This window comes from Eptesicus fuscus, chromosome 1 (assembly GCF_027574615.1).
Source record: "Eptesicus fuscus isolate TK198812 chromosome 1, DD_ASM_mEF_20220401, whole genome shotgun sequence".
In the NCBI taxonomy this organism is placed as follows: Eukaryota; Metazoa; Chordata; class Mammalia; order Chiroptera; family Vespertilionidae; genus Eptesicus; species Eptesicus fuscus.
The window spans coordinates 31,523,064-31,536,839 of NC_072473.1; the positions used below are offsets into that span (position 1 = coordinate 31,523,064).

Below are 13,776 nucleotides of genomic sequence, written 5' to 3' on the forward strand. Positions count from 1 at the left end.
CATATGAGGGATATAAAATAAAAAGCAATAAATGAACAAACAAAACAAATATACAAACAAGAAAACCAACCCATAGATACAGACAACACAATGGTGGTTACTAAAGGGGACGTGGGTAGGGGGGATGAAGAAAGAAAAGGGAGTCAAATACATGGTGAAGGAAGGAAACTAGGCAGTGAGCACACAATACAGATGTCATATTATAAAGTTGTACACCTTTAATTTATATAATGTTATTAACCAATGATACTCTATTAAATTTAATGATAAAAATTCTGCTACAATCTAGTAAGACAACAATTTTTTAAAAAGAAGTCAGCAGGATGGATTAGCAGTTCTTATTCCTCAAGGCTAATTTCACATCAATGTTCCACTATCACATCTGTTCAACAAGCTCTTATATTTCAAACTGTATGTACTAGTAAATTTTTTCAGAGTTATACCAATCTCCCGGAATCCTCTCTACCTTACTCTTTGTAATAAACTCTGGGTCTTCAAAATTAACACAGATCACCCTTTTGGTACTTTGGCCTCACGGGTGCTTCCTCAAGCTTAAATCCCATGATCTGGACTCAGATCATGCAATTTCAGATCCAGCTCTATTGCATACTACTGTGTGACTGTGGGCAAGTTACTCAACCTTTCTAAGCTTCAGTTTCCTTAACTGTAAAATGCTCACAAAAAAAGTACTTACTCAGAGGGCTACTATGAAACATAAGTGAGAAAATTCACATAAAATGTTTAGCATAATGCTCAGCACATTAAATGTTCAATAACATAGCTGGGATTACTATTACTATCTTTCCTTTTTACTAGTTCTTGGCACAGTTCCCCTTGTCTCCAAATCTGCTCAGGTCTCCTGACTTTTTTCCCCAATTTAATTGAAATATAATTAACATACAGTTTCCTGACATTTTAAAATGAAAATACATTTAAAAAATTTGCCACCCCTTCCCAAGATTTCTTTCCATTCACCACAACACTCCTCTAAAGAGTAATATATACCATCCTTTCAGAAAGAGCAAGGATTACTGAAAATATCATGGATTTTGGAGACAAATATATGTGTTTGAAACTGGCTCTTCCACTTATCAACTCTATGACTTAGAGCAAGCACTTTTTTTAATCTTACATTTTTTTCATATGTAAAATGGGGATGTTACCCATTTCTTAGGGTCATCAAGAGAATTAAACTGAAATAATATATGTAAAGCAGCTGACAAAAGTAGGTGCTAAATGAATGCCAGTTTCCCATCCCTTATCCTTTCCTTAACTGCATACAATTTAGGTTCTCCCTCTACCATTTTACTCATAACTCTTTATCTAATTTCAGCTCTCATTAGCACTATAATTTGGGGCAACTTAACTTTTTAAGCCTTACTTTTTCATTTGTAAACTAGTGATCATAATATCCACAACATAAAGATGTCTTGAGAATTAAGTGAAATAACATGTGTAAAGTAATTTAGCATAGTGTTTGGACTTGTGGTAAGCACGTGATAAATGGTAGCTACAAGCCCGGTAGGCATAGCTCAGTGGTTAAGCATCAACCTATGAACCAGGAGGTCACAGTCGGATTCTCAGTCAGGGCACATGCCCGGGTTGTGGGCTCAATCCCCAGTAGGGGGCGTGCAGGAGGCAGCCGATCCATGATTCTCTCTCATCATTGATGTCTCTCTCTCTCTCTCTCTCTCTCTCCCCTCCCTCCCCCCCACCCGTCTCCCTTTCTCTCTGAAATAAAAAAAATATATATATATATATATAAAAAATGGCAGCTACCAGTGACTTATTAATGGCCAAATAAAAGGACTGTTCAACTTTCTCCTTCTCTAAGCTTCAGTGACAATGTACTATTCTGGTTTGCTCCTGAGGCAAGGCAATTATGTTACTTCAAATCACAGTCATTTGTGTTACATGTTGCATCTTCATTGCTTAATGTCTTGTATCTTCATTGTCTGGCACTTATTTATTCGTGTAGAATTTATTGAGTACCTAATATAAGTCATACCTGTGCTATGTGCTAAGGATACAAAAAATAATGTTATAAGTATTGTCTTCAAGTAGCTTATTGTTTAGAAGGGTAAAACAGATGAGTAAATAGTCTATTACTTGCAATGTGATAAGTCCTAAGGCAGTGGTTCTCAATCTTTTTAATGCCGCGGCCCTTTAATACAGTTCCTCATGTTGTGGTGACCCCCAACCATAAAATTATTTTCATTGCTACTTCCTAACTGTAATTTTGCTACTGTTAATGAATCGTAATGTAAATATCTGTGTTTTCCGATGGTCTTAGGCTCTACAGCAGCAGTTCTCAACCTGTGGGTAAAGAACCCTAGCAGGGTCACCTAAGACCATCGGAAAACACAGATACTTACATTACGATTCATTAACAGTAGCAAAATTACAGTTAGGAAGTAGCAACGAAAATAATTTTATGGTTGGGGGTCACCACAACATGAGGAACTGTATTAAAGGATTGTGGCATTAGGAAGGTTGAGAACCACTGTCCTAAGGTAACAGTTGCCCAGGGTCTTCTTGGAGCACAATGAGGACTTATTTAAATTAGACTGGAGACCCTGGTAGGGTGGTTCAGTTGGTTAGAGCATTGTCCAGGTACACCAAGGTTTTGAGTGTAATCCCCAGTCAGGGCACCTACAAGAATCAATCAATAAATACATAAATAAATGGAACAACAATTCTCTCTCTCTCTCTCTCTCTCTCTCTCTCTCTCTCTCTCAATAAATAAATAAATAAATAAATAAATAAATAAATAAATAAATAAATTTAAATTAGACTGGAGAGGTTCAGGACACTATCTAGAAAAAGGCATTTTGTACTTAGCATACATGGAAGCAGTACACAATTATCTGTCAAATGAGTGAATGAACTATAAACAGGAACTATCTAGATGAGGATGGGAAATAGCACTTCAGGCCCAGAGAAAGAGAAGGGGGAAAGACCTGGGGTACAAATGTTAGGAGTACTAATGTTAGGAGAGTTCCTGAGAGACAGGAGGTGAAGCTCTAAAGCCAAGGCAGGGTGTTCTGGACATAGGAGTCTGACCTGACCCCAGAGGGCAGGTTAATAGAGTGCCAATAACAGTTTTTAAATAGGGAAGGGGCATAATCATATTTGCATTTTAGTGTTAGTACTACTCTGCTAGTGAAAGGAAAAACTGATTCATGAGAGCCAGGCTAGAGACAGTGAGTCCAGTTAAAAAGGTGTTCTGATAACTCAGCTAACTATGAGCCAGAATTTCAGAAATGGAGTGAGAATACCGAATCAAGCCAGTTACTGAACCAATTTAAAAACTAACTGAAGTGAATTATTCATATTTTTATCTACTAAAAGCAGTTCATTTAACAAGTATAACCCACTTCAAATATAGGTATTTCTCAACTACCTTACTGTTATTGAAACCTACTTAGGGAACTGAAGCTAGCAGCCAGCCAAGTCACTTCCTGTACACAGATTTCCAAGAAGCACCTTTTCCCATACAGAACTCAAAAGAAAAAGGCTTGTTATTCAAACTCGTAAGTTAACAACAGTAATACAAACCTGTGCACTACAGAGAGTCTTGAGATGTGTCTATCGTGGTCTATTTCACCCCAAATAACGTTTTAACAAAGTCCTTCAAAGGGTCAGGAGGCCCGATCCTGAGCACCTGGAAAAATGCCCAGGATTCTTTCCTCTTTGTTTCAGATCAAGAGCCAAAAGTCTACTGCTGCTTGTAGCCCAGCGGGGCATTTTCACCCAGCAGTTCCCCACTTTTCATTGTGCCGCTGTATAAACAGTCAAACGCAGGGCATTCAGGAAATAGTACTCGCAGGCTGAGGAACCTCTGAAGGGGAGAGGCGGGTGTCTTCAGGTTTCAAACATTAAAAGATTCCCAGACCTTGCCAATTCTCTCACAACCCCACCGCCACCCCGCCTCTTGCTGTGGGCGCCCTTCTGAAGTTAGAGGGCTCCCTTCTATAGTTACCAGAATGCTGTCTGGCCCTAAAGAAACTACGCAAGTTTTTTTGTGTGTGTGTCTGTGTTTTTTTAACTTACCCTTACGGCCGCCATGTCTGTGACCCTGTCACACCCAAGTTTTCAGACGGAGAGCAAAGACGGACAAAACGCTTCAATTCAGCTCCTCCTCACTACAGCCCCGCCTAGTTACGCCCCTTGTCTGCCTGCTCCCGCCCTTTCTCCGCCCTCCTAGAGCTTCTTGGGGAAGCTGCTTCACAATTGGTCCACTGACTTCAGGAAAAGCCATTCATCCCTATGGGAGATTGTCTGTAATACTGATAAATCTTTTCAGAATATTCTCCATAATCTAATTAAAAGTTACTTTGTTGGGTGCAGAACTTTTCATTGTTTTCCTTGTAACAGGTATATGTGATTTATCTAGATAAGAATTTAAAACTAAAATCTGGCTGCCTTAATAAATAACTATATAGTCACAAAGAAACTGTTACCTCTGCAATAGATTTTCAAGTTCATACATTCTAAAACTATGTCACTAAACGCCTAATGTATGCCAGGCACTCATTCAAGGTACAGAACAAAGTCAAGGGTACCACAAAATTTGTTTAGAACTTAGATCAAGAAAAAGGTTTTCTATAGGAGGAATATTTTATCACTGACATTGCTTAGAATTACCAGTGTGTGGTGAGAATAAAAAGCTGAATAATTTTATTTTGTTTTAAATTAATTTTAAATTAGCTAAAGATAATTAATCCCCTAGTGCCTGCACTCAGGTATGACTACTGTCATTCCTGTCCATGAGACACCATAGCCTGTCATTGTTATATGCACTGCATATGAAGCAATGAACAAAACAAACATAATCTCTGGTCTGGTAGAGCCTAATTGTAATTTTTTAAATCAAGAAAACAAAAAAAGAAAGGAACACGATCATTGTGAATAGTGGTAAATACTATAGAGGATGAGTGGGATGAAGTGGGAATTATTTTACTTTGGGAGAATGGAGAATACTTCCGTAAGGAACAGACAGTTGAGCTGAGACTTGAGTAACATAAGGGTCTGGGCAGAGGGAACAACAAATGCAAAAACCCTGAGGTGGGAGCACCTAGAGGGAGGAAGAGAGGATTAGAAGAGTTAGGCAGGAGCCAGATCACATGTAAAGAATTTTTATTTTCTTTTTATAAAAATAATTCAAAATATTATTTAAATGTTGTTTAATTTGTAGTTATAGATTTACCAGTTGCTACTATTTGCTTTGGGCACAGAAAGCAGATTTGTGTAATGGAAAGTATTAGAATCAAAATAATATTTTATAAGAGATTTTATAAGAGAAGTCTTATAAAATAGAGTTGAACTAAGTCAGAGGTGCTGAAAGGTAGTATACAAAAGAATCACCTGGACAATTTCATAAATGTAGATTACTGCATATTACTTTACATCATTTGTTCAGATGTAACGGAATTTTGCAAAAAGAGTTCCACGGTTGTTTCTAATGTGGGCATTTCTTTGATCCACACCTTGAGAAACTAATCAAGTCCAGTTAGATAAACTAGATGATTTATAAAGCTATGTCACTTCTAGCACTGGCATTCTAGAATTCTATCAGGGTTTTTATCTAATAGAATTTGACGACTCTGGGTAACATCAGTATTCTTCTGGACACATGATATCCTCATATATAGTAAACTTTACTCCCACTCCACCTCAGCCATCCACAATAATGGCTATACTCTTGATTTTATTATCACTTTCACATCTGAAATTTTAAACTCAAACATTCTCTTTCCTGACCACAACTATTATCTTTAAAGCTCTTTGACATACACTTGTTTTTCTTTTTGTTTTTGTGTTTTTTTTTTTGTTTGTTTCATCAAGATCTCTAGGCCTTGATGTCTGTATTATGGCTACATAACAATTTACCCAAAATTTATAAGTATAAAAAGCAACAACAACATTGTCACAGTTGCTGTGGATCAGAAATTTAGAAGTAGCTTAACTGTGTGATTCTGCTCCCAGGTCATTCATGAGGCCTTTATTATTTTGAGTTACTTTCTTTCTATACACTTTCTATTGAGTATTTTAATCATAAAGGGATTATAACAAGTGCTGTGGAGAAAAAGGAATACCTCATGCATTGCTGGTGGGAATGCAAACTGGTGCAGCCACTGTGGAAAACAGTATGGAGTTTCCTCAAAAAATTAAAAATGGAACTCCCATTTGACCAAGTACTAGTAATTCCACTTCTAGGAATATATCCCAAGAAATCAGAAACACTAATCAGAAAGGATATATGTACCCATATGTTCATAGCAGCACAATTTACAATTGCTAAAATTTGGAAACAGCCTAAGTGCCCATCAGCAGATGAATGGATTAAAAGACTGTGGTACTACATAATGGAATACTACGCTTCTGTGAAAAGAAAGAACTGTTACCATTTGCAACAGTATGGATGGACCTGGAGAGCATTATGCTAAGCGAAATAAGCCAGTCAGAGAAAGATAAATATCACATGATCTCACTCATTTGTGAAGTATAATGAACAACTTAAACTGATGAACAAAAATAGATCCAGAGACATAGAAGCACCGAACAGACTGTCAAACCTCAGAGGGAAGGCAGGGGAGGGTGGGGGATGGGATAAGATATCAACCAAAGACCTTGTATCCATGCATAAAAGCATGACCAATGGACACAGACAAAAGTGGGGTGGAGGCATGTGCTGGAGGGCGGAAGCGGGCAGGGAGAAGTCAATGGGGGAAAAAAGAGACATATAAAACTTTCAACAATAAAGGATTTAAAAAAAAGAATAAGTGACTAGGATATCATTAACCAATCTATCAACTCAAAGGTTTTACACTATCCTAAGTACATAGCTTCTATAGCTCCTTCAGTCTTCTACTTGAGTGTGTGGGAAATTCTCAGAAATTTTGAAAAGAAAATGCTCACATGGAACATATCATACAAGCAAGAAAAGAAGTCTTGGGTCATTGATTCATGTGATTCTTGCTGGTTAGTCATTGGATACTGATGAAGTAAAATCCTGAGCAGATGGTACTGGGAGGATTAGGCAACCTAGTCTCTAGTTGTAAATGATCAGTAAGTAGTTCTTGCTTACTTGAAGACTGGAATGTCCTTGAACAATAACTCACAAGTTCTGGGAACTCCAAAAACATCCCTCTGTGTTTCTTACCTATATACACTCAGTATTATGGGCTGTGGGCCTGCTCCTTTCTTGGAAAACTTCCCTGGAGTTCTCTCAGATTCAGGGACTTGTTATGGAGATCCTTATTCTTTCAAACTACCGTCTTCTATTTAGGGCCTACTTTTTCATTTAAGTTTTTAAACTTTAATTTATGTTTAATAAAATACAAACATTTATGCATATTTAATTTATACATTTTGTGAGTTTGGACATTTGCATATACATATGATGCACAACCACAATCAAAATAATAAACATATCATATCCATCGCCTCAAAAAAATTTTGGGTGGTCCCTTTTTTTTATTTGTGGTAAGAGCACTTAACATAAGATCGATCCTCTTAACAATTTTTAAGTGTATAACACTGTACTGTAAACTCTAGGTACTATACTGTACAACAGATCACTGGAACTTATTTATGTTGTATAACGATAACTTTCTAACCAATGAAAAACAATATTCCCTGCCCTTCATTCCCTAGGAAAACCATTCTACTCTCTGCTTCTATGACTTTGACTGTTTTAGATACCTCATATAAGGGCAACCATGAAGTATTTGTCCTTCTGTGATTACTTATCATATCTTCCAGGGCCACCCTTGTTGTTGAAAATGGTAATATATTTTTTTTTCTATTTGAAGACTGAAAGTCATTCCATTGCATGTCAATGCCATATGTTCTTTATCTATTTGTCTGTCAATGAACAAGTGGGCTGTTTTAATGTCTTGGTCACTGTGAATAATGCTTCAATAAATATGACAGTACAGGTATATTTTTAAGATCCTGATTTTAATTCTTTTGGATTGGAATATGCAGGAGTAGGATTTGTGGATCATACGGTAGTTCATTTTTATTATTATTTTTTATTGTTTAAAGTATTACAAATAGTAGTACATATGTCTCCTTATTTTCTACCTTCCCCCAGCCTCCCCTACTCCCCTACACATGCCCTCATCCACCCCCAATGCCTTGTATCCATTGGTTATGCTTATATGCATGCATACAAGTCCTTTGGTTGATCGCTTACCTCCCCCCCAACAACCCTACTCAGCCTTCCCGCTGAAGTTTGACAGTCTGTTCGATGCTTCTCTGCCTCTGTATCTATTTTTGTTCATCTGTTTAAAATGTTTTTTTATTGTCCATAAATGAGTGAGATCGTGGTATTTTTCTTTCACTGACTAGCTTATTTCACTTAGCATAATGCTCTCCAGTTCCATCGATGCTGTTGCAAATTGTAGGAATTCCTTCTTTTTTTATATAGCAGTGTAGAATTCCATAGTGTAGATGTACCACAGTTTTCTAATCAACTCATCTGCTGATGGGCATTTAGGCTGTTTCCAAATCTTAGCTATTATAAATTGTGCTGCTATGTACATAGGGGTGCATATATCCTTTCTGATTGGTGTTTCTGTTTTCTTGGGATATATTCCTAGAAGTGGTATTACTGGGTCAAATGGCAGTTCCATTTTTAATTTTTTGAGGAAACACCATATTGTTTTCCACAGTGGCTGCACCAGTCTGCATTACCACCAGCAGTGAAGGAGGGTTCCTTTTTCTCTGCATCCTCTACAGCACTTGTCATTTGTTGATTTGTTGATGATAGCCATTCTGACAAGTGTGAGTTAGTACCTCATTGTTGTTTTGATTTGCATCTCTCAGATGATTAGTGACTTTGAGCATGTTTTCATATGTCTCTTGGCTTTCTGAATGTCCTCTTTCAAAAAGTGTCTATTTAGGTCCTTTACCCATTTTTTGATTGGATTCTTTTTTTATTATTTATTTTATTTATTTTTATTTTGTTTAATTTTAAATAAATATTGTTCAGATTATTACAGATGTTCCTCTTTTTTCCCCCCATAGCTCCCCTCCACCTGATCCCCCCACCCCATGCCCTTACCCCCCATCACAGTCCTCATCCATAGGTGTAAGATTTTTGTCCAATCTCTTCTCACACCCCTCATGTCCCCTTCCCCCCAAGAATTGTCAGTCCACTCCCTTTCCATGCCCCTGATTCTATTATATTCACCAGTTTATTCTGTTCATCAGATTTTTTATTGACTTGATTTTTAGATTCACTTGTTGATAGATATGCATTTGTTGATACTTTGTTGTTTATAATTTTTATCTTTATCTTTTTCTTCTTCTTACTCTTCTTAAAGAACACCCTTCAGCATTTCATATAATCCTGGTTTGGTGGTGATGAACTCCTTTAGCTTTTTCTTGTTTGTGAAGCTCTTCATCTGACCTTCAATTCTAAATGATAGCTTTGCTGGGTAGAGTAATCTTGGTTGTAGGTTCTTGCTATTCATCACTTTGAATATTTCTTACCACTCCCTTCTGGCCTGCATAGTTTCTGTTGAGAAATCAGCTGACAGTCGTATGTGTACTCCCTTGTAGGTAACAAACTTTTTCTCCTGCTGCTTTTAAGATTCGCTCTTTGTCTTTTGCCCTTGGCATTTTAATTATGATGTGTCTTGGTGTGGTCCTCTTTGGATTCCTTTTATTTGGGGTTCTCTGCACTCCTTGGACTTGTAAGTCTATTTCTTTCACCAGGTAGGGAAAGTTTTCTGTCATTATTTCTTCTAGGTTTTCAATATTTTGCTCTCTTCTTCTGGCACCCCCATAATTCAGATGTTGGTACACTTGAAGTTGTCCCAGAGGCTCCTTACACTATCTTCATATTTTTGGATTCTTTTTTCTTTTTGTTTTTCTGGTTGGGTGTTTTTTGCTTCTCATATTTCAAATCTTTGGTTTGATTCTTGGGGTCCTCTAGACTACTGTTGGATTTCTGTATATTATTCTTTATTTCAGACAGTGTATGCTTAATTTCTGACTTGTCCTTTTCCATTTTTTTTTTTTGCATTCTCATTCAGATCCTTGAAGGTCTCACTAAGTTCCTTGGAGGTCTCACTAAGTTTCTCAGAGGTTACTAGAAGACTCTTGAGTAACCTTATAACTGTGGTTTTGAACTCTAAATCAAGTAGTTTGCTTACCTCCATTTCTTTCATTCATGATATGTTTCTTTGTCTCTGCATTTTGGCTGCTTCCCTGTGTTGATGGAGTGGCTTTGTGTGGTAGGTTACCTATAGGGCCCAGTGGATCAGCTTCCCCAATCACCTGAGGTGGACACTCTTGGTACACCCCTTTGTGGGCTGGGTGCACAGTCTTGTTGTAGTTAAGCCTTGATTGTTGTTGCTACACTGGGAGGAATTGACCTCCAGGCCAATTGGCTGTGAGGATCGGCTGTGTCTATAATGGAAGAACTGCTGTGCTGGAGACACCCTTATGGGGCAAGACTTGCTTCAGTGGGGCTTTGGTGCTCACTGAGTCTGCCTCTTGAGTGTGTCACTTATGTATGTGAAAAGTTGAAACCTGGTGTCATCTCACACTGACCACTAGGTACACTGGCTCCTGGATCTCCAAGGAGGTATAAGTCACCTACTGTCTGAGGCCACCCAATAGGAGCTACAGCGAGATCTGCAGATTTCTCCTCTTTGTTTGGGATTTGGAAGTTTTGGAGCTCTTTGACCCAGCTGCAATTTGTTAGGTTAAGCTGCGAAAAGGCAGGCCATTCATATGCAAAAGCCGCTGCACTTGGCTTGGGTGGGTTTGTAAATTGGGTGGGGCGGGGTCTCAGGGAATCACCAGGGCGTGGCAAACAGCGATGGCTGCCAGTCAGCCATCTCTGCATCTCTGCATTTCCGTGTCCCTGCATCCCGCGTCCCAGTGCAGAAAACAATGATTCCTGTGAGCACCTCTGCGAGAAAGCCACCTCACTTTCCAACCCAATGCCAGACAGTTTTGTTTCTCCCTGTAGGACTCTGGGTCCCCAGAGTCTTGCTGGAAACTGGAGTTTAGAGCAGTCAGGAGCTTGTATCTCCCTTCAAATTGAAAAAAAAACAGTGCACTGAGTGGCCAGCCGATTTGCACGCCTCCGTACCTCTGTTTTTCCGCTCCTCTGCACCTCCTACCCAGGCTCAATAAGCTTTTTTCTTTCCTTCTAGTTGTAGAACTTCTACTCAGCCAGCTTTCCCGTGGTTCTGGGTGATAGTCGTTTTGCCCTTTAGTTGTAGTTTTGGTGTGGCTGTGAGAGGCAGCACATACAGGTGTATACCATATGCCACCATCTTGTCTATTTTTTCTTTGATTGGATTCTTTATCTTTCTTTTGTTAAGTTCTTTGAGTTCCCTGTAAAAGTTGGAGATTAAACCCTTATCTGAAATAGCATTGGCAAATATGTTCCCCCATGGAGTGGGCTTTCTTGTTGTTTTCTTAATGGTTTCTTTTGCTGTGCAGAAGCTTTTTATGTTGATGTAGTCCCATTTGTTTATTTTCTCCTTAGTTTCCATTGCCCTAGGAGCTGTATTGGTAAAGATATTGCTACGGCAAATATCTGCTATTTTACTGCCTATGGCTTCTTTTAATATTTTTATGGTTTCCCATCTTATGTTTAAGTCCTTTATCAATTTTGAGTTTATTTTTGTGTATGGTGTAAGTTGGTGATCTAGTTTCATTTTTTTGCAAGTATCTGTCCAGTTTTCCCAACACCATTTATTAAAGAGACTGTCTTGACTCCATTATATGTTCTTGCCTCCTTTGTCAAATATTAATTGAGCATAATGGCTTATGTTGATTTCTGGGTTCTCTGTTCTGTTCCACTGGTCTATTTGTCTATTCTTGTGCCAGTACCTGGCAGTTATGAGAACAATACTTTGTATTATAACTTAATATCTGGTATTATGATACCTCCAACATTGTTCTTCTTTCTCAAGATTGCTGTAGTGATTCAGGGTCTTTTTTTTTATTACAGATGAATTATTGGAGAATTTTCTCTAGGTCTTTGAAGTATGCCATTGGTATTTTAATGACGATTGCATTGAATTTATAGATTGCTTTGGGTAATTATGGACATTTTAATGATGTTGATTCTACCAATCCATGAACATGGTATATTCTTCCCATTGGTTCATATCTTCCTCTATCTCTTTTTCAGCGTCTTAACATTTTCTGAGTATAGGTCCTTTATCTCCTTTGATAAGTTTATTCCTAGGTATCTTGTTTTTTTTCTTACAATGGTAAATGGGATTGCTTTTTTAATTTCTCTTTCTGTGAGTTCATTATTGGTGTATAGAAAAGCCAGACTTCTGGGTGTTAATTTTGTATCCTGCTACATTGCTGAATTCATTTATTAAGTCTGGTAGGTTTTGATGGAATCTTTGGGGTTTTCAATGTACAATATCATGTCATCTGCAAATAAGGACAGTTTTACTTCTTCTTTTCCAATTTGGATGCCTTTTATTTCTTCTTCTTGTCTGATCGCAATGGCTAGGACTTCCACTACTATGTTGAACAGGATTGGAGAAAGTGGGCATCCCTGTCTTGTACCTGTTCTTAGGAGAAATGGTTTTAGCTTTTGCCCATTGAGTATGATGTTGGCTGTGGGTTTGTCATATATGGCTTTTATTATGTTGAGGTATGATCATTCTATTCCCACCTTGCTGAGAGTTTTTAACAAGAAAGTGTGTTGGGCCGAAACCGGTTTGGCTCAGTGGATAGAGCGTCGACCTGAGGATTCAAGGGTCCCAGGTTCGATTCTGGTCAAGGGCATGGACCTTGGTTGCGGGCACATCCCCAGTAGGGGGTGTGCAAGAGGCAGCTGATCGATGTTTCTCTCTCATCGATGTTTCTAACTCTCTATTCCTCTCTCTTCCTCTCTGTAAAAAATCAATAAAATATATTTTTTTAAAAAAAGAAAGAATGGGTGTTGGATTTTGTCAAATGCTTTTTCTGCATCAATGGATATGATTATATGGTTTTTATCTCTCAGTTTGTTTATATAACGTATCAGGTTTATTGATTTGTGGATATTGTACCATCCTTGCATCCCCGGAATAAAACCAACTTGGTAATGGTGTATTATCTTTCTAATGTAATGCTGGATTCGATTTGCTAGAGTTTTGTTCAGAATTTTGGTGTCTATGTTCATGAGGTATATTGGCCTGTAGTTCTCTTTCTTTGTATTGTCTTTATCTTGTTTTGAGATTAGGGTAATTCTAGCTTCATAGAAAGATCTTGGAAGTGATCCTTCCTCTTAAATTTTTTGGAATAGTTTGAGGAAGATAGGATTTATTTCTTCTTTGAATGTTTTTATTGTTTAAAGTATTACATATAGTAGTACAAATATCTCCTTTTTCCCCCGTATGTACCTTCCCCCAGCTTCCCCTATCCCCTGTGGTATGCCCTCATGCCACCCCCCTTCCCAGTGTCTTGAGTCCATTGCTTGTGCTTATATGCATGCATAAAAGGTTGATCTCTTTCCCCAAGTCCCCAACACTCCCCAGCCTTCCCGCTGTAATTTGACAGTCTGTTCGGTGCTTTACTGCCTCTGTATCTATTTTTTTGTTCATCAGGTTATAGTGTTCTTTATTTTCCATAAATGAGTGAGATCATATGGTATTTTTCTTTCATTGCCTGGCTTATTTCATTTAACATAATGCTCTCCAGGTCCATCCATGCTGCTGAAATTGGTAAGAATTCCTTCTTTTTTACAGCAGCATAGTATTCCATTGTGTAGATGTACCGTAGTTTGCTAATCCACTC

At 38.0% G+C, this 13,776-nt stretch overlaps 1 protein-coding gene across 2 annotated transcripts in view; it reads right to left on the reverse strand.

Annotated features, from left to right (window-relative positions):
* The window catches only part of APOOL (apolipoprotein O like), a 125,781-nt gene extending 121,684 nt beyond the window's left edge, over positions 1-4,097 (reverse strand). Inside the window, exon 1 of one of the 2 annotated variants that reach the window (XM_054721008.1) lies at positions 4,054-4,097. Coding sequence is in view for 1 of the 2 variants with exons in the window: in XM_008157198.3 (XP_008155420.1) it covers positions 4,054-4,068 (15 nt within the window). In the remaining variant the exon portion in view is untranslated. The remainder of the gene's footprint in view (positions 1-4,053) is intronic. The other variant, XM_008157198.3, reaches the window with a different exon arrangement.
* Positions 4,098-13,776: the final 9,679 nt, after the last annotated feature.